This window comes from Crocodylus siamensis, chromosome 3 (genome assembly GCF_052110815.1).
Source record: "Crocodylus siamensis isolate JL-2025a chromosome 3, ASM5211081v1, whole genome shotgun sequence".
NCBI lineage: Eukaryota > Metazoa > Chordata > Crocodylia > Crocodylidae > Crocodylus > Crocodylus siamensis.
Genome location: NC_143397.1, coordinates 76,671,458 through 76,693,102, shown reverse-complemented (window position 1 = coordinate 76,693,102; position 21,645 = coordinate 76,671,458). Strand labels below are relative to the sequence as shown.

At 40.1% G+C, this 21,645-nt stretch overlaps 1 protein-coding gene across 1 annotated transcript in view; it reads right to left on the bottom strand.

Annotated features, from left to right (window-relative positions):
* The window catches only part of SHC3 (SHC adaptor protein 3), a 92,535-nt gene extending 71,941 nt beyond the window's left edge, over positions 1–20,594 (bottom strand). The window contains exon 1 of the mRNA XM_090038555.1: positions 19,800–20,594. Within this exon, the coding sequence (XP_089894681.1) occupies positions 19,800–20,339 (540 nt within the window). The 5' untranslated portion in view covers positions 20,340–20,594. The remainder of the gene's footprint in view (positions 1–19,799) is intronic.
* Positions 20,595–21,645: the final 1,051 nt, after the last annotated feature.

Here is a 21,645-nt window from a genome sequence, read left to right as displayed (position 1 = left end):
AAACGGTTCAGCATCCAGAGAGGAATACAAGCCAAGGCAGGCATGGAGATCAAGCTGGCAACTGAAATAAAAGACAACAAAAAGTCCTTCTATAGGTACATAGGAAACAAGAAAAATCAAGCTCCACTGTGGGACCCCTATGGAATTTAGTGGGGGGGGGGGAAGGACAGCCCACAGTTGATCCCCGTGAAAAGTCAGAGCTCCTAAATGCTTACTTCACAGTAGTGTTCCTGAAAACAGATGGGAGTTGTTCACCTGTCCAGAGGCCCAGGGAATATGGGGAAGACAACAGCCCACACGAAATCAGTCCCATACAGGTGAGGATACTTTTAGAACATTTGGATGTGTTCAAGTCTGCTGGGCCAGATGACCTGAATCCGAGAGTCTGGAAAGAACTGGCTGAGTTCATAGTAGGGCCTCTGGCAAAGCTGTTCAAAGAGTCGTGGAATTTGGGAGTGGTCCTGAACAACTGGAAGAGGGCTAACATGGTACCCACCTCTAAGAAAGGGAAGAGGGACAACCCTGAAAACTACAGGTCAATCTAACCTCAGTCTTGGGAAAAATCTTTGAAAAAATTGTTAAGGAAGCCAAGCTTGTAACTGGTGGGGTATTAAGAAGCAACCAGCATGGGTTTATTGAGGGTCAATCATGCCTAACAAACCTGGTGTCCTTTTACGACCAGGTAACTAACCAGCTGGACAAGGGCCATAATTTACCTAGACTTCAGCAAGGCCTTTGATATTGTTTCCCATTAGATCCTTTCAATTAAGCTGGAGGGTACTGGCCTAGACCAGTCTACTGTGAGGTGTATTAGCAATTGGCTCAGAGGCTGATCCCAGAGAGTTGTAATCAATGGGATGGCCTTATCCTGGAGAGCTGTCTCCAGTGATGTCCCCCAGGAATCAGTGCTTGGGCCCATGCTCTTTAACATCTTTATCAATGACTTGGATGAGGGGGTGGAAAGCGCAAGGATTAAGTCTGTGGATGACACCAAGCTGTGAGGAAATGTGGACACATCTGAGGATAGGGTGTCCAGGATGACCTTGACAGACTGATCCTATGTGCTGAATGCAATCAGTTGAGGTTCAATAGGGACAAGTTCCGGGTCCTTCATCTGGGTAGGAAGAACCTTCACCACAACTATACAGGGGGTGGTAGTCCACTGGCTGGCACTGCATCTGAAAGGGACCTGGGGGTCACAATTAATCAGAAGATAATATGAGCCAACAGTATAATGAAGTCACCAGCAAGGCAAATAGAACTCTGGTGTGCATCAGCCAATGTATTGTGAACAGATCCAGAGAGGTGCTCCTCCCCCTCTATTCAGCATTGGTGAGGCCACAGCTGGAGTACTGTGTCCAGTTCGGCACTGCACTTCAAGAAGGATGTGGATAAGCTCAAAAGGGTGTAGAAAAGGGCCACTCATATGATCGGGGCCTGGAGGATAGGCCCTATGACGAGAGACTCCGGGAACTGGGTTTGTTCAGTCTGAGCAAGAGAGACTGAGAGGTGACTTGATAGCTGCCTACAAGTATGTCAGGGCTGAACACGAAGATCTAGGGGAGCAACTCTTCAGAAAGGCACCCCCAGGGAGGATGAGGACCAACAGGCACAAGCTAACTGAGGAAAGATTTAGGTTGGACATTAGGAAAACTTCTTTTCCATAAGGGTATCTAGAATCTGAAACACACTCCCAGCAGAGGTGATGCATTCACCATCCTTGGAGGTGTTCAAGGTTGGACAAGCACCTCATTGAGCTTGTTTGAGCCCTATAACCTCCTGCCCATGGCAGGGGACCAGACTTAATGATATTACATATCCCTTCCAGTCCTTTGATTCTATGATTCTATAATCTGGTTCTCAATTTGGGGAGGAAAACAGGGGTGGGAGTCAGTGGGAGAGGTCTGCATGTACTGGCAATTTCTTGAAGTGGGAGAATACAGTCCAAGATTGTGATTTGATGTTAGGTGTATTTTGATTAGATCTACACAGACTTTGATTACATTATTTAGTGTATAGTAAGTAATGATATTAGAAAATACTGCATGCAGAAGTAAGACTGGAGATGTGAGTGGAAAACAAATTTGTGAGATTAGCTGCCAAAAGGCTTTAGGTTACTTTTTAGACACTTAAGAGTCTCTGCTGCTTTGGAAGATCTATTTAGGTACTGAACAACATAGATATGGAAGTCTCCTTTAAAATGGATTCATGCTGTATTGAATAGCATGGACATGGAAGTCTCCATTTATACGGATTCATGATATACGGATTCATGCGTGTTATACGGTAACAAAAAGTATTCGTGCAGTCTGAGGCACTAGAAATAAAATATTCTTTATTTCTAGTGCCCCTTCTTCAGATATCCTTCTGTACACTGCATGTAGTGCATGAAACCTTCAGAGAGGTGATTATTTCAGACTTTTTTTTAAATGTCAATATTAAAAAATCCCAAGACCTCAGCATGCATTGTAAGGGTTCAATCAGGTACTTTGCTCACATTCTACACTGGAGAGACACAAAGCACAGAAACATTATTAAAGGATCCTTCAGGCAGGAGGCTTCCTGGAGCCAGTGAACGTACTCAGAAAGAAAGCCTGTTGCTCAAATTCTGAGGGAATGCAATGGATTCCTACCATTGTGCAATGCTATAACTTCCTTCCTCCTTCTTTGAGTCAATGAATGTCCCAGAATATACTAATGGCGCAGTCTTTGCACTGATGGAAGTGAAGGACTGCTTGCTGTCTAACAAGCTTTTGTTCAGGGTGAACAAAACTGAGGAAAGATTTCTTGTCTCCTCTCATTCTTTTCTTGTACACCTGCCTAACTGTCGCAGTCAATCTGACCCTGTGGTATTGATTCATGTGCTTAGTAACATTGTGTTAATTATAAAATAAATGTTCAGTGTCTAACTCTAGGTGAAATAAAACCACTCATCTTAATTTTGTCATTCTAATGGTAAAACAAGTGCCACCACAATATATATTACATTGTAAATAATACCATGCAATGCAGAAAATAAAAACAGCTACTATTTGGTTTTTTTATATATTTTTGTAGCTAAATCTTATGCCGATATGTAATTCCAAATAAAACTTTATAGTGAATTAATTTCCCTCTACAAAGGGTTTTTTCTCATTGACAACTGTACAGAATTTATGGTCTAATTCAGAAAAGTTTAAGTGAAAATTGAACAGAAATGAAATTAAAACTCTGAAAGCACACCTCCTTTAGAGTTCAGGCAAAACTTGATCCTTTGGCTCCATATTTGTCATAGACTGCTGCACGAAACAAATAATCCAAGTCTTCAGTATGACTCTTCTAAACTGGTTTAAACAAATGTCAGTTTCTTCATTCCTCCTAAATGCAGATTGTGGACTGCATCCATAGCAGTTTATAAGTAAACTTGGTGTTGGAAACAGTTACATAGTCTTAGGACACTATTTAGCTCCTTTCTCTTGGACATCATGTAATAATTGGCCTCTCCTAGCTATCTAAATATAGAAAAAATGTAATCTTTGTACACATTTTTTTAATTTTTAATTGGTGAATAGCAGCAGTCTCTTGTTTTCACAGACTATCCCATTCTATTTGAATGCAAGGATAATTTCATACAATTGTAACGGTGAATGGATTTAGGGAACAAGTATGCATCTTTTGTGGATGAATTCAAAACCTCCCAGAAAGTCCTTAAAATTAATTGCAGCAAACATTGCACAGCATATGTTTTCTGCTAGTATTAATTACTATTAATTTTTATGCCTCACTGATTTTGTTTTGGCAAATTAGGAAGTCTATAATTCAGCATTTTCTCCATTTTGTTCTTTGAACTGTATGCTTGGTTTTCAAAAATGAGGTCACTACTAAAATTATGCTATTAAAATTATTATGGAAAAGAAATATGCTTTGGGAGCTCTTGATTTAGTTAGCACAGTAGAATTATGCAATATTATCATATGGGGCTGTAGGGAAAAAAGGAGACTTTCTTAACTGCCTTTAAATCAATGCCTGAATATTCTTTAACTTGTTGCATAAAACAGAAAATGAAACTTTGGGTATAAGCATCAGAAATTACTAGTGCATGGGTGTCTGGTGCCTCGATTCAGGGGGGTCACGTGCCCCCTCCGACACCAGTCAGCGGCTGTGGGGAGTCCCCCGGTGGCTGATCTCACTCACCGTAAAAGCGGCCACACTGCTTCCGGAAATCCCAAGGCGGGCACAAAAGCAGCACTGGCACGGAGAAGCGGAGGACTGGAAGGGCCGGGAGAGGAGCGGATCCCCGGCAGGAAGCTCGGAGTGGCAGAGGCTTGCCGACATGCGCCCGGCACGTGTGTTCTGGGGAAAGGGTAAGGCCCCACAGGGGCAAGGCACCAGGGGTGACAAGCCCCGAAGTCATTTGAGGCGGTTGTGAAGGCTGGGGGGGGCACCTCGCCCCAGCTGAAGGCTGTTTGGCCGGTAGCTGGGAGAAGCAGGCTACGGGCCTCGGCCACAGTGCATTGGGGGCAGGAGGCAGAGCCGCCCAGGCAGGGCAGGGACGCTCTGGTGACAGGCGGCGGGCCCCAATAGAGGGATGAAGGCCTCCTGAAAGAGGCGAGCGGGACTTGAAGGGACCCGGAGTCAGACACCCGTACGGGAACTGACTGTTCGGCTTACGGGTTACCAACTTTGTGTTTGATATTCAAAGTGTTGTCCCACCCCCCCGCCACCAGAGGGGAGGCTAGGTGGGCAACCCGGACTTGTATATGGAGGCCCGGGCGAGGGTGTAGGGGAGGAAGGAGCCCTCAAGGATCTTGGACCTGGATCGACGGGAGGTCCCACTTCCAGACGTGCACACGCCATCATAGACACACTGAACCAAGGAAATATCGAAGTCGTGGCAGGCGGACCTGGCGTGAGCATCCCTGGAGCAGGGGCAACAACCGGAGATTAATGGACAATCATCCGTAGACGCCCGAGCGAGTGTACTTGTTGACGGGCGCGTGGACATAAAGTCAGGTCATGTTTTAGAAATGTCACTACATGACTATGAGTCACTGTGTATTATTTGGGCCTACTTTAATTTAAATCTTTTTATTATTAATTTCCCATAAACTCTTCAAGAGAGGAAGCTTATTTTCATATGGGATTGTTCAGCACCAACTACAAGAGACTTAGGGGCTTTGAATTTAACTACATTAGAAATGTTTATTAAAATAATGTTACCAATAATAAGTACGTAGAAACTGTGTAACCTGCTTTACCAGAATCTAACCAAAGAACAGCCATTTTATCCTCTTACATACGTACTTTAGGCATTCAGTTGCTCAAAAGGTTCAGTCTCCTATACCAAGACAAAAAGTTATCATAAATAAACTACATGTAACTTAGAGTAGCATACAGATTCCACATGTACACACAAATATACACTTGCATGGATCTTAAGAAAGCTTGCTAAAAATCATATTGTGAGTAAGCGAGTACTATTTTTGTCACTTCTAAAATACAAATACAGAGATAGCAGTCATACATGGCAGAAAGCCATGCCACGCCTGTTTGCTGTGGAGTGGGCTTACTTTAGAGTAAATTATTCTAGAGTAAATCCAACTCAGGCAGGCATCTACATTTGCAGGGATGCAGGAGCAGATCTGCTGCTCCTGGCATCAATCTGCTCCCACTCCCTCCAGCCCTGCACTGGCCCCCTGCAGCAGCCAAGGCACCCCCTGCATGCTAGCCCTGGCAGGGAGCACAGGACTAGGACACAACTGTCTCTTGGAGGGAGCTGGTAGATTGCTCCCTGCCCCAGGGGGAGGGGGCAGGGAACCTTCCTACTGTCTCAGCAGCAGGGAGCTCCTGCCCCTGGCTCCCCAGTTGGGGGCTGGGGACTTTGAAGGAGCTGAAAGGGAGAGACGGGTCCCAGCTCCTTGACCTGATTCACCAGTAGTGCAGCTGGCAGCAAGCCCCTGGCTGGGTAGGGATTCCTTTCCAAGCCCTGTGCCTTGGTTGCCCCAATCAGGGCATGGAGCTGGGACCTGCCCCTGACTGGGACAGTTCCCAGCTCCCACTCTGTGATCAAAGGGGAGCCTGTTCTCTGCCTAGGTCTCTGTTCAGGCTCCCAGTCGCATTTATGGAGCAGTGGCTGGGAACAATCTCCCCAGCCCCTGCTCCATGAGCAGGGACCAGTGCTTGGGAGCTCCCTGCTTCTGGGGTATGGGGACTTTGCTCATGTTCAGGCTCTGATGCCCCAGCAGCTCCCAGAAGCAGGGAAGAATCTTCTGCCCCTACTGCCTGGCTGACCAGGAGTAAGTTTGCTCCCAGCCAGCTGTCTACACATGCCATACAGCACAGTAAGTAATTGCAAGTAAATTTCCTACTTGTATTTACAGGTTGCAAATTTACTCATGATTAGAGCAAATTACTATGCAGTAAGCATCTCCACATGGAGACAGTGACACTTACTGCACAGTAATTTATTCTAAACACAAGTAAAGTGTCTCATGTAGACATGCCCACTGCGAACATACTGGGCATATCTACACATGCATTTGATCCAGGATCAGTTTACTCATGAGAAAGCTACTTGTGAGTAAATGCTCCCAGGAGGCATCTACACATGTAGGGAAGCGGGATCAGTTTGCTGCTGTATGGCAGCAAACTGCTCCTGCTTCCTATGGGCCCTGCAATGGGCCCCTGCCACCAGCCGGGGGACTCTAGGCTTCCTCTGGGTGCTAACTAGCTGAGGGGCTGGCAGGGAGTACCAGTGACTGGCAAAAAGCACCAGGCCTGGGACATTACACCTGGCCACCAGAGCCTGCCAGGGTGGAAACAATGTCCCCAGCAGGGAGTTCCTGGCTCTGACTCCCTAATTCAGGAGCAGAGGACTTGGTAAGAGCTCCTGGGTGGGGAAGGTCTCAGCCCCCTGTCCCAATGCACCAGTGGGGCAGCTAACAGGTAGCTGCCCCACCAAAAGATTGGGGCAGGGAGCTGGGACCTACCCCATCCCTGAAGCTTTTTCCAAGCCCCATGCCTTGATCACCTGATTAGGGTATGGGGCTGGGACCTGCCCCTGACCAGGACAGTTCCACAGGTAGGGCAGAGACTGGGGAACCGTTCCCCACTCAGCTCCACAGGCACAGTGCTGGCTGGGGAACAAGCTTGGGAGCATGTTTCCTGCTCAGCTCCGTGGCCCCTCTGTCACAGGGCTGGCACTGGGAGATAAGGATCTCCCAGTCCCCCCACTCCCTAATATCAACGGTGGAGTGGGGACTGGGAGATCCTTCTGATCACAGTCTCAGAGCAGGGGACTCCCTGCTGTCAGGACAGGGGGATATAGTCCCAGCCTGGGCCCTGGTGATGGAGCCCACCCCAGCACCAGGCAGCTCCTGGGGGCAGGGAGACATCTCCTGCCCCCTGGTAGATTGCTAACCGGGAGCAGATTTGCTCCCAGTCAGTCATCGACATGAGTGCTACAGTGCTGTTACTAATCAAAAGTAAATTTGCTACTTGCATTTTCAGGTAGCAAATTTATGCCCAATCAGCAAGGTTTACTGCATAGTAAGCATATGTAGATGCACATGTTTACTTTGCAGTAAACTATGCTACTGCGCAGTTAAGCATCTTGTGTAGGCATGCTCACTAAGGTGTTTTAATACTCTATAAAGGCTCAAAATTGAAGCTTTTCCTGCTTTTCCATGGAAATAACTAATCTTTACAATCGGTCCAGAGTAGCTGGTAGTTCACATAAAAAAGGAGTGCCCTGAAAACCTGAGCATACCTTGCAAGCTACTGAATGCCCTCAACTTGAAGCTATGCCTCTGCAGTAGTTGGCATTCAGCAGCCCCCACAAGCACAATGTGCTACTTTACATGGGCTTCCTCCTACATGAGAAGCAATACAGTCACCTCCGTATAGGGTTTGAGGTGGGATAATTAGCACTGCTGAGCCACAGTGCCAATTAGCTCGCCCCCAGCTTGACTTATGCCTATGTGGCTATACTAGTTCCATCTTATGAAGTAGGTACACCAAAGCAGTGTAGCACAGTTGAAGGTGTCATTGACAGGGACATTAATTTATCTCCTAAAAATCTACTTACTAAAGGTAATGATGAGAGAAAGAGTTGACAGAATTTGACACTGGATGATAAACGTGTAGATAGAATGCAGCACACAGTCCATGCATAGCCCAGTGGCAATGGGAAATGGTAGACAACTAGTACTTTTCATGTCCCTCAACTTGGTTCTCACATACTCCAATGAGTTTACATGATAAAATATTAACATCTGCTGAGGGAAGGAGGTCCCTAAAAATGTGTTCTGCAGTGATTTTCACCACATATTTAAATATATTTTCCTTTGTGTAGCCAAAGTGTTACCCCATTTTTCTTCACCTGTTTGTGATGTTAATAGTAAGAGTTAAAATGTGTCCAGTATTTCTTGGGTTACTATGTATAGTCAAGAGTAAGAACCTGGTTATAGAAATCACTGTAAAGCATAGAAGCAGGAGGAATCTTATCAGCATGAAGAGAGAAAAAAAGCTATCCAATATATCTCAGTAAGAAATGGGCAGGCTCTTTATCACCTGGGATATTTCGGCAACTCTAATTACAACCTCCAGCCTTAAGAGTAATACATTTGTGATTTTAGACTTGTCCCAGTGATTTTAGACTTGTCACTGAATCAAAACCAACACATATAGCAATAATTCAATGCCACTTCAAAAAGAGGTCAAGAAGTTAGTTAAAAGAGATTATTTTGTCTCATCCCTAAAGTACAGTTCCTTTCAGTCAACGTTAAAATCACATTTCTGGCGAGCAAGAGAAGGAATACTGCTGAGAAGTAAATTTTAGCTTCCAGTTCTGAAAACTTTCTAATTTCTAACATAAATGTGGATTAGAAAGCCATAAATTTTTAAGTAAATTCCAGAATGTAGATCACCATCCCTGCAATTCAGAAATATTTGGGCAATATAAGTAGTACACTGAACTTTCATGAGCTTCCACAGTAATTAAACTCACAATTTTGCACATGTAAGCTTATGATTGTGCATCTTCTCATGCATGCACTTCAGCTTTCAAAAACACAGCAGTACCTAAGTTAGAAATGTACATATAGGGTGCATCATTGCTACTGAACCATCATGTAGTACTTCCTTCTGGAAATACTAAATGATGACACAGTAACAGCCTGTACTGTGCGGTGCTAGCAGTACACAGTTGCTTTTAGCCCCTACATCGCCGTAGCAACATGCTATAAGGAGGGAGCATGTTGCTACAGCAATGTAGTGGCGGTGTTATGGTTTTTGCCTGCAGACACTATGTCACCATAGCACATTGCTACAGTGACATAGCATCACGTGTAGACGTGCCCATTGGGTAACAAATTACCCTTTGAGCAGAAAGAGGTAGTTAGCCATGTTAGTCTAAAATCAAGCAGATGGCAGAGTAGAGATGCATCTTATTGATTAAATCAGATGCATAAGCTTTCATGAACCAGGTTTCAGAGCTCTGGCTCATCAAAGCTTTGGCATCTCTGATTCAATTAGTTTATAAAGATGCATCTCTACCCTGGATTCTGCCAAATTACCATATGTTCTATATGCAAAATGCATGTGGTATTACGAAATGCAAGTTTCTTCGAAGTGCAGTTACTACTTGTGGGGAAATAAATAGCACATGCAATAACTTCACTCCAATGACTTTTTGGTGTAATTTTCAAGTGACACAGATTATTCAACTGTGTGAATGTAAATATTTATATGATGCATCACTACATCTGAAATACGTTGTTTAATCTTTACAAGTGCCTACTTAGATAAGGTGAACTAGTCTAGAACAAAGTCTCAAAGTATTTGGTTTGCCACCATGCATATCCAGGAAAATATATTTCCTTAAAAGCACCATGCAGATTAGTTCTAGCAGCTTGTGTTACACATTAGAAATCCTTTAATACAAGCAGGCAAAGGCTTCCAAAACCAAAACCTTTTATGACAATAAAGCTTATAATTAGATATCAAAACCATTGTCACTGTATAGCATCTCTAGGTTTACTATATTACTATTTGTATTACTGTAGCACCTCTTAGTTCTACCCACATCTCAGGACCCCATTGTGCTATGTGGTGTAAAAACACATAAGTGAAAGATAGCAGTTGCTCTAATAGGTGCTCTTTGGCTGACCTGAACAGAAATTTACATTACCTCTAAGATGCTATATAGAAATATATGTTTATATCAATATATATGGATGGAATTCATAGAAAGTTAAGGATGGCAGGGTCTCCAAGAAGTCATCCAGTCCAACCCCTGCTAAAGACAGGACCACCCCTACCTAATTCATCCCAGACAAAAGTGCAAAAGTTCAGCTGAGCCAGTGGGAAATCAAGCTTCTGCCTACAAGACAGGGAAGGGCAGTGTCAACTATACGAATGAGAAAGCATATCTTTGAACATATGAAGAAATGTTGTCAAGAGTAAATTCAGATATTTGAAAGATATGTATGTACTGGCAGCATTTTCTTGCATCATTTTATATGTACTAACTATTCTTCATCACAAGTCTGATAATTTAAATATATCTAGCATAGATTTCTATCTCTCTGTCTCAGAATATCTACAGCATCTATTCCGGTTTTTTCTATAGTTCCTATCAAACACATCTCATTCAGTCTTAATATGACACTGTAGGTTTTTGAATTTGTACAAAAGGAGCCCTGTATAGTCCAAATTAACTGAAAGAATAGTGACTGCTAAATGGATCCCTGAGTGTTGGAAGTAGAGCAGGAGACAGGTACAATAGATCCTCTGGCACCATCAAAGCCAAGGAGAATGCTGGGGGGAAAAATAGGTAGCTGAAAAGAAGCTTATTCAGCTGTTTAGCTTACCTAGGGTGTTGTTTTGTTTTATTACTACAAAATTAATTTCAAAAGCTTTTATAATATACAAAGATACAGCTTAATATATTAAAGGTTTTGAAAGGTCTCTGTATTCCAGTGTGTACCCCCTGCTTGTATGGACCATTTATCCAATGTAATTATCTACTTTATGAATTAATTATTACAAAGCCCTTTGAGTATTCTAAGTATTATCTATGCTATTTCAGATAGAAACCCCCCCCAAATGGTAGCTGTTTAGGACTAATAATGTGGTATGGTTCCATGTTAAGTTTAGCTCCAATTCTCATCATTTGAATAATTTTCACATACCTTACTACAGGGCATTGTTTGTGTCTAATATTAAATGCTCAGGACTACAATTCATAGCACTATTCAAAAAGTAAGTTAGATACAGAGTACAGGAAATCTCCAAGAAGCCTAAGTCTTGAATGATACCCATTTTGCATCTCGTTGTCTCCTAATGTTCTTGACAGCTCCAGTCCTCCAGACCACCCAAAATCATGCTGATCACTGAGCGCTTGAGTAATTCCACTGACTTTTGTAGAATGATTCACATGTATGATTTGCTGGACTGAGCCAAACTGCAATTCTGTTCTGGAAAAGGACAGTAAATACAGCATTTGTGGGGCTGTCTCTTAATAATTTACAGGTTAAACTTGCTTACTTTACAAGTAAAAAATGATTTCTTATTTGCTTGCTCTACCTACTTAACTAGGGATCTGAATCAAACTATTTCCTCCATCTCATGTATTAATACTAATTATAAAGGTACCACAAGCTAAATTTGGCCCTCAGATATAATGGTGCAACTTGTCTGCCTTCATAACAATTTTCTAAACAACCTGCAGCATATGCACAGGTTGGATTTAGTTGGCTGCCAGCTAGGTGTGAACTGAATTTATGTAATCAATTTCTGGACCCCAAAATTCAGAACTTTTAGAGCTGAACTGGTACTGTATAGCCTGGACTCACACCTGCACACCACAGTACTTTTTGGTTTGACAGCAGCAAGCTCATATTGAAGTGTTTTACTTTATTTAGTAAAAAGAGAAATAGCAGGAAGCACATCTGTTTAATATGTCAGACACACAAGTCAAAAGTTTCAATGCCATATCATAACAGATTAGGTGTATACTGTGGGCCAAATTCATTATGAGTGGAAGCCTGAGCAACCTTATTAAATTCAACAACAGCTTACAATAGGATGAATTTGATTCCTCCTCTTTTCTGTATGTTTGACTCATGAGTCACTAACTCTTATCCAGCACGTCTCATGTTCAAATTCAAAAAGCTTTTAACACACATTCATACACACCCACACACACCCACACAACATTTTAACATAAACTAGGTGATTATTCTTTACATCACTCACGAGACACTGTCTCTTGCGAGCCCAAATCTAATTCAGGCTCTTTTAGTTTTTGTCTCCTTTGAGGATATACTAGGTGTGGGGCCTCATTTGCAGTAAGAAACCTTTGCTGTTTCAGGTTGACAGGGCTTTGAGGAGTAGTGTTGCCTAGCAGATGAAGTGTTGGACTGGAACTCAGGACCTGGCAGCCTGGCACCGTCATTAGCCTTCTAGGTAACCTTCGGCATTTCAGATGTATGTGGCTGTAGAACATAGGGTTTATGTGCACAGAACTTCTGTTCTGTTACAGATTTAAACCAGTTTCTAAGCACTTAAACCGGTTTATGTGTAACTTCTGTCCCTGGCCCTATAGAACAGAGGTAATACTCCTGAGTATTAGGGCCTTGAAAACTGTGATCAGGGCTCAGTAAAGTACTTTCTGAGATCTATCACTGAAAGAGCTATACAATATTATTTTCCTATGTAGTGAGCTCCACTCTAATGCCCCTTTACACCGTCAGAGAGATGTAAGAGAATCAGACCCACTGTATTTAGCAGCATACTTTGATTTCATACTTAGGTCTTAGGTCTTGTAATGCTTCTCAGTACTGAATCCTTTCCTTATCTCTGGGTCAGCGAGGATACCAACCATATTAGAATCTAGAACCAAGGACTATTCTAGGCAGTATGTTTTGTCTGATGTAAGAAAAGTATCTTGGCCAATTCAGAACATCACACAGATACTGTATTTTTACAGCTACATTGAACATTGTTTGTAATGTTACTCCACATCTTTTTAGGAGCTGGCTCATAGGCATACAGATTTAGTGTCTGTTCTTTTCTCTGGTTTGCTGCTTAGCCTTTAGGTAATATTAAATAAAAATGACTGATATCCTATTTTATTAGAAATATGCCACCTGTACTAAGAAGCGTGACTGGCATTCATGAATCATTCAGGTTTCTGTGGAGGTGAAGGGAGGAGGATCTCTTTAAAATGACTCAACTGCAAGTCAACCCAGAGTTTTGTTTCTGGTAATCACTTCATTGTACCCTCATGGTGTCAGAGATAAGTGAAAATATAATTTTACAAACACTAGCACTCCTTGGTATATACTTCTATACTAACAAAAACAAGGGTAACAACAGATCACTTGTATCCAAAATGCATACAGTTGAGCACATGGCTTCCAAAAGTCCTTCAAGTAAAAGAATTTATTTTCCTCTTTTTTCATATTTCTTATTACATGGATTGGACTAATTTAATGTATTTATTTCCTAGACTTGATTTAAAATGAGAAAAAAGCCAAAACCAAAAAAGACCCTCTCATATAAATAATGTCATGGGAAAAAGAACTTCTACAGATTTTTAACTAGTTTCTACTTATCTCTCATATCTTTGTACCAGAACCTTGCTATTATTTGCCAGTTACAATCAAACATTCTGATATGAAAAATGATACAGAAGAAAATATGGCTATACTGAGCCATATTAAATCTCCCTAATACACAGCCCAGAATGGGTGGGATCTTCACTAAATCTGTCTAGAATTGGTGGAGACACAATTTCTGTGGAATTAATTCCATTTTAGCACCATGTGGGTGACAGTCCATCAACTGCATTCAGTAAATCAGCCTAGAAAGAGATCTCCTTTGCATTGTTCCCTAGCAAACGGGGTGCTTCTTTTGGAATCATTTAATTTTATATTGACTTTTTTTGCATTAGCTTCCACTTCTTCCCTTGAAGTGGAGCAGAGATATGATATAAGTATAGACAGTCCACCAATGGAAGCTGGTTCCTCAGTAAGTCAAATTGCTAGGGTACTATTGAATGTAGTAGGAAGACAGGGAGACTCTACAAAAGATCTAAAAGCCGCTGATTTTCCCTGAGGTTCTTGGTTTGTCCATGTGGTTGAAGGGCTTTGTCTCTTTCATCCTCGATGACAGAAGTTCCCAGCATTGCTATTGTAACTGTGATGTCATATGAATCCAGCAAAAGTAACCAACAATCTAATATCTAATGAAAAAAAGAAAAGGCCTCTTTCACCATGTTTAGATTTTCTACCTAAATTAATTATTTGGACTGTTTAGTACTCCATATAATCAGCAGGATTAAACAGATATATAGCTGAAACATTACTATTTAGGAAGCTATTAATAATGCAAATACAGTGTTATTTACAAAAGACACATAAACCTGGGGAAATAAACCAGGGCTCCTAAAGCATTTTGTAAATGCAAATTAAGTATTCTCATGAGGGCCCGATCCTGAAACCAGTGAAAAGAAGGGGAGTTAAATTACACAAGTATGTAATAATAATTGCTGATTTAAATAACATTACTGTTATGGACTACCTAATTACATGTGAAAGCTGTTTGTAGAAACTGAGGCTAGGTCAGTTTCAATGAGAACCTGCCCATTGACTTTAGTGGCTTCTGACTATCAGCCCAAAGACATTAGATCAGAGATAGTGACCTCAAAAAAGAATTTGGACTAAGCAAAAAAACCCCAGAATTTAGACCACTATCAGCTGGCTTACCATTAAAGTACAGACTGAAGTAAAGTATTAAAGTATGAAGCAAAGTATTAGATTAAAATAAATAATGATGTGACTGACTGACCCTAGAAAGGATATGGTATACTAGCAAAATTAATTACTGAAATCAAGGCTGGTCTTTAAAATTTTCTTCTGCCCTTTCCTTACCCAAGTTTTTATTTCAGAAAACAAAGAGTTGCAGTGTTTCCAATCTTTGAAATATTTGTTTTTCTTAATGCTCCATTTTCTAGAGTCATGTGATTATATGAGACTTTCAGTCTAGAATTAGAAGGGGGAAAAAAGGAATTTCTGGTCCTCATGGTTGCAGAGAAAAACAAAAATAAGAAAACAAAAAACCCTCAAAATGTATTTTTTTTTTCTTAAATTCTATTATTCTAAGCCAATCATGACTTTTCAAAGCTTAGGGTTGGAATAGTGAAATTTGACAGTAAGGATCCATTACATTCATTTCACTTACTATCACAAAGTCACTTTTATCACCTGGACTTAAAACTTAAGACACAAACCCCATATTTGGAAAAACAAACTTGATACCTGGGAATTACTTGCATTACATGCCTAAGTATCTATTGCGTACACAACTTTTGCTCATGTCACTTTAGCGGCTGCCAATTAAAATCTGGGATATATTTAACATGATTTATATGCTTATTGTGTAATTAGCAGATACATCTTGGCATAAGCAAAGAAAAACTGATGAAGAAAAACATAAATATAGGAAGACATAAATTTAGAGCCTCAGCCAAATAAACTTGAGAGAGACAAAAGAAAGCAGGTACAAAGATACCTTTCTAATGTAACTACTTAAAAAAAAAGGAATGGATTGTAACTTGGATTACATACGTATTCATAGGATTAAGGGAGAAGTGAAAAAAACCCATCCCTTTCTTTATGGCCTACCTTGGGTACCCTTTAAACCTTGTAGGCAGAGACTGACCATCACAGCTGCACTGCTGCAGGGGGTCTTGAATTTACTGCAGGCATAGGCCAGAAGCACGTACAAAATGGAAGAACAAGGAACAAATTGTACAGCACAGGGTGTTATCTCTCAGGCACAACATCTTCTGTAGAAATTCCCAGAGTGGTGCAGCTTACACATCAACCCTTTTAGGAGCTAGGACTACAGGTACAATGTAGCCCCTCAAAAGCAAAGAATTCAACAGCTTCCTGCAGAATGCTACTAAAATCTCACACTCTATAGTTTGTACATTGAAATGGATGCTCTAATGAGATCCAAGTAGATGACAACACTTTAGTAATCTCCCAATTCCCTAAATCTTTACTGAACACATGGGAATGGTCCCGAATATTCCAGTGGGACAGCTCCTGTAAGCATAAGCAAGCAAGACCCTGCAACGCTAGAGTGTGCTCAAATTTAACAGACCCACCTTGCAAGTGTATAATGCAAGTTAGGCATTGCTATATATATTTTCATGTAACATAATTTTAATTACTTTAAAATGCTTTTTCTTTCAAATCTGGCTTTTGATGTGGTAGAACCTTTGCCCTTTGAAAGGCAGATTGTATCTTTGTTTTTTTAAGTCTGGGTTTACATAAGATTTTTTTTCTAAGGCTTAGCTACCTCCACTGGCTTGTTTTTTATAGCTAGTAAAGGTCTTTGGATCTACCACATGAAGGACTCTGTATATAAAACCAGATTATATACATTATTGGAGTGTGTTTGTGTTTATTTTACTTTAGAACTGTTGAACACCAGTGGTTTAAACTCATCGATACCTATAACAAAACCAGACTACAAGTTATCCTAAAAATGAACATGGATTTGCGTCCAACCAAGGCTGATGACTGTTGTCAATTAAATCTCCAAATAAATGAAACTCCTATGCTACTATCACAGTTAAACTAATCTGTAGACATTTATCAGTTTACACAAAGAAATTTCACTGAAACACAACTGTTGTTGTTGGTAGTTTAAGCAATTTTACACTATTTTATTACATGGATTCATTCTTCTAACATGAACATCTCCAATCATTTTCTGCATTACTTGTAGGCTCTACCAAGAAATCACTAAAATATTCAGGGACTTCCATCATTACAAACAAGTTTATCCTCATTTATTTCCTTAGTCCATAAGTGTCCACAATTTCAATTTGTCCACCAACAGTGTCATATAGAACACCAGTACCTTGGGTTTATATTTCCAAACACATTGAATGTCAAAGAAATTAAATAAAAGGTCAAATATATTTTGATCAACTATACCCTGATAAACCACCTCTTCAGTCTTTTTGTGAAAAAAAACTTTCCACAAAAAAAGCCAAAAAGGCAACATGATATTCACGGGGGAAAAAATTATAGGCAAGACCAACAGTTTTATCTCCAAAAAATTCTACAACAGTAGAGAATAGTACTGAGATCAGAGCTTCTATACATTATAATCCTTCGCTATTTTTACCACATTGCTATTATATTATCTCAAAATAGATCATATTTGCACAAGCTCAAAAAATGGGGATAACAAAAAGTCTGGCAAAAAAAATGACCACTATTTTCACTGAGCAAAGCAATGCATTTTTCTCTATTGCAATTTAAGCATTGTTAGCAATTGTGCTTATTAATAAAATTAAGGAAAGAGTCTGTTTCTTACATCATATATAAGTAGGTGACTGAACTACGCGTAAGGATCTTGCCCTTTCTGCTTGTAGATGCTCGAACATGGTTTACATCAAACTGTCTATTGATGACAGCTTGCCCTCTTCCATTCCACATTTCTGACATAAATTAATGACGAATACTAACTTTATGCACTTACACATACAAATGATGAAAGCTTTACTGGTTAACAACAAATCTAATTTTTGTCTCATTTAACTTATGGCATATGGAATACTCTGCAAGGCATATGGCATTAATTAAACATGGTACAAGCCCCCCAGATATTCAGTATAGCCATGAGGTACCCAAGGAATGCTTCCTTTCAGTGTACATTATCTTTGTATTGATTTGATGGTTTGAATGCGCAAAAGCCCTGAGAACTAACAGTGTTTAATGATGTGGGAACTGCACTTCTATTCTTATCTACGTGAATGCTGCAGTTGCTGAGGAAAATTCAGAGATACTTAATGAACAAGCAAATTATGAACTAAGTAGGATGGCTTTTATTTTCATTCATGTAACATTAGCCATTGATTTTGATATCCCTTTTAAACCTCTACTTTGACATTTATATTACACCATATTTTCTCTATGACTAAATATTCCTGAGAGCAAAACATGAAACATTGTCATCCTATTTTAACAGAAATACTAAATATCATAATTCTATTCATGTTGATGACCTGGTAACACCCAACTAAAATACTGCATACATAATTCTGAAGCCAAATAAATTGGCTTAAATATTCTACACCAGTTGCACCGATGGAAATCTTTATCTTGTTCAAGTGAGAGTTTTAAATATTGATTCATCACTGAAAATTCATTTTTTATTTTAAAACCAAAAATAAGATATTTTTGTCACCTCTTGTCGACTCAAAACTCAAAGTTCTCAGCTTTCTCCGCTATACTTGTGGTCAGTCAGTGAGAAAATCAGATCAAGAAAATAAATGCTGTATTTGCTCTGCGTCATAATTGTTGCTTACAAGCACAATCAACAGTAGAAGTGAATTCCAGAAGTCATTATCTTTGTTTATAATGATGTCTTGAGGAAAAATAGAACTGAGGTTCATAAGCTATGGTAAGACTATTGTACAACCTTCCATTAACTAAAATATTGTCATGACAGAGGAGGATAGATACACTCCTGTAACATTCAGCATCAAGGTGCATTTCTACCAAGACAGGTCTTGAAGAGGAGCAGAGGAGCAGTTTGCATTCTGAAAGGTAACACTGGCTCTGTCATTTTCCTCTACGTCTCAGACTCTTCTGAGACTGAATAAAGCCCTAATACTTCTGAAGAAAAGGTTTGAGTGGTTTTTCATCAACACCATCTTTAAAAAAAACACCAAACAACTTATTTCCCAAAGTTTCAGTGGTTCAATATATCCCCTGCTTTTAATATGGAATTTAGAGAAAGTGAGGTAAGTGAAGAAGTGAGGGTTTCATTTTATTGTAAATCATACTTAATTAAACTTTATGCCGTAATTTTTTATGCTTTAAATAAAATTGCTCTATTCTCTGTTTAACCCCTTGCTACACTATCACTTTATTCATAAGAAATATTACTAGTAAGTATAAGAATGCAAAATTGATGATTGAATTGTATACAGTATACAGATGTGCACTTCTGTACCTCCTGTACACTATCTTTGAACATTTAAGTGGAACCTGACACAATTGCAATTATGACACAATTTTGTACCCCCTCCCTACCAAAGGTACAATCATTGTTACAGTACATTTCAAAATGTCATGATTGTTGCCCTGGACATGAAGCGTCACTGTACTCAAAAGAGAAATAATGTTTAAGGTGCCCGAAATCCCTGTTACGTAAAACAAGGCTATATTTTTCCTTGTTCTACCATAAATCAACAATATTTCTATTTGTGGAACACAACAAGAACTGCAATCTGTGGCTTTCTTTTGTGTGATTTCAAATAACAACTTCACCAAAAAGGCACATATTTCTTTGAAGATATTTTTCATTTGAAATATTGTGCATGATAACCAGGTTTTCACTCATCAAGGTATTTCTCTTTCCTGTTCTATAATAGACAGCAACAGACATATTGAAAATCTATGTAGCCAAGTTATATACAATATACTAGAGATAACTGAGCACCTGAACTGAGAAAAAACAGAGTAAGAAAAAACTGCTTTTAGCTTCAGGAAGGATCTTTTAAAACACCTATAAAACATATTAACTCACAGCAAGCAAATGTGCATAGTTCTCTATTATAATAAATTAACCCTGCTTTCCAGTCCTACCTTACTACATTTATATTCCATGCATTATACACAACAAGAAAGATAAAAATAGAGATCCTTTCAGCCTCACCAGTTTGCCATTGAAACCAGCAGAGAATTTTTCATTGAGAAAAAGAGAGAATGGAAGGAAAACAGACCAACCTTCACAATGTACGTCACACCAGGTCCCAAGATCTTTTCGTTCGAGTGCAGCCACCCTCGAGAGGGTTTATTGACAAAGCTGCTATTTTGATTCCAGTCTTCACCTCCCAGGTGCATTTCCTCTAACCGTGTTTTTTTCCCTGTACTCATCTTGCTCACGTCCTGCTGAGAACACGAAGTGGCAGAGACAAGGTTACATGTGTTGTCTGAAGCCCCTGCTGCTGAGCTGGAAGCACTCGAGCTTCCCTGCAACTTGGAGACAGCAAGCTCCTTCACTGCAGAGGAGAGGTTTTTGATGCCCAAAAGGCTGCCTGTGTTGGACAGTTTCAAGTGGGACACTTTATGGATGAGGGTGCAAAGGGTGGTGGGTCCATCTTCTTGGTCCTTGCGGAGAACCTCAGGTGAGACCAGGTATGAAGGTGTTGTTGAAGTCGGAGCAACTGCTGAGACCTTGCTGTTCATGGACAAATTGTGAATAAGATCATCAACTGATGTCACCGAATCATTCCTGAAGCGGTTATACTTGGTACGTTGAAGCATGCCCTTCTATCTGGTTTCCTGCATACGTTCTGGCAAATCTGATGCCAACGCAGAAGATGCCTGTGCTAACATAGCAGACGATTCATAATAACAAGGACGGGAAATAAAATTTTGGTTTAAAAAAAAAGAAGAGAGTATAACAAAGAGTAAATGCTTTAAAATATATTTCTTATGGTTCTACATTAAGGTTGGGTGAAGTAATAGTTTTCTATGACAGAGATCCCAGTCCTGCTTAGAGCTGCCAACTCGCTCACAGCAAAAGCATGACTCACACAAATGAGAAGGACCCTTTTCAACAAAAGGCTCAGTGAACACTGCAAATCACTTCCTGTAGCAAAAAAAAAAAAAAAACCCATCCACCCACTTACAGCATACTAGCACCAATCAATTCTCAAATTTCCTTTTCCTATCTTCCCAAACAGATATTTCCTTCCAACCTTTAATTTTTTCCTCTTTTGGTATCAAAGGCAAATACTTCTAAGGAACTGTATTAACATTTTTTCAGAAAATCCTTCACTCTGTTCTGTTAAAATGCTCCTGCGTTGTAGATCTGTAAGAAGTCACAATTAGGCATTATTATAATGTTCACCACCCCCCATCACTTCACAACCCCCCTCCCTGAACATATATATGTACCTTGAAGGATTTCAGAAAACCTTAATGAATAACAGCATTGGGTGACAAAGCTACACTAAAGAATACACTCATTTTCTTTTACAAAAACAGCAAAACAGCTTAACAAGTACCTTTATGTCAATGCAGTTCCTCACAAAAACTGTTACATCACAGTTTTTGTACAGAAACAAATCCTTCTGCCCTAATACTCCACAGCAAGCTTCTTATTGAATGCAGTAAAGTACCTATGTGTGAAGAGAAGTATTCTCTGGATGTACGGCAACAGGGTTAAGAACTGTGCCTTCTTTCGTAGATATTCATTCCCCAAGAAAAACTGTAAAATGGACCTGCAACCCAGTTTAATATTGGGTTATGCTCTGAAAGACTGAAAAATACTACAGGGATATTCAGAAGCATCTATAGCAGTGTGCTGAAGCTCTGTAGTCAAGAGAAAAAATGCACTAGCTCCTATTAAACATGCCCGCCAGCCCAAAATACCTGATTTGAAGAGTAAAATAGGTATCATACTTAAAACAGTATCTCTCCTTCATTTTAATAGAAAAATACAAATGTAAAGTACTGCAAAATTACAATACCCAGTGTAAACCAAACGGCACTTTTATGTTATTTGATCTGCTTTGTAAACTGCAATTTGGATTTAGGACGCTACATTGCACTGTAAAAAAAAGAC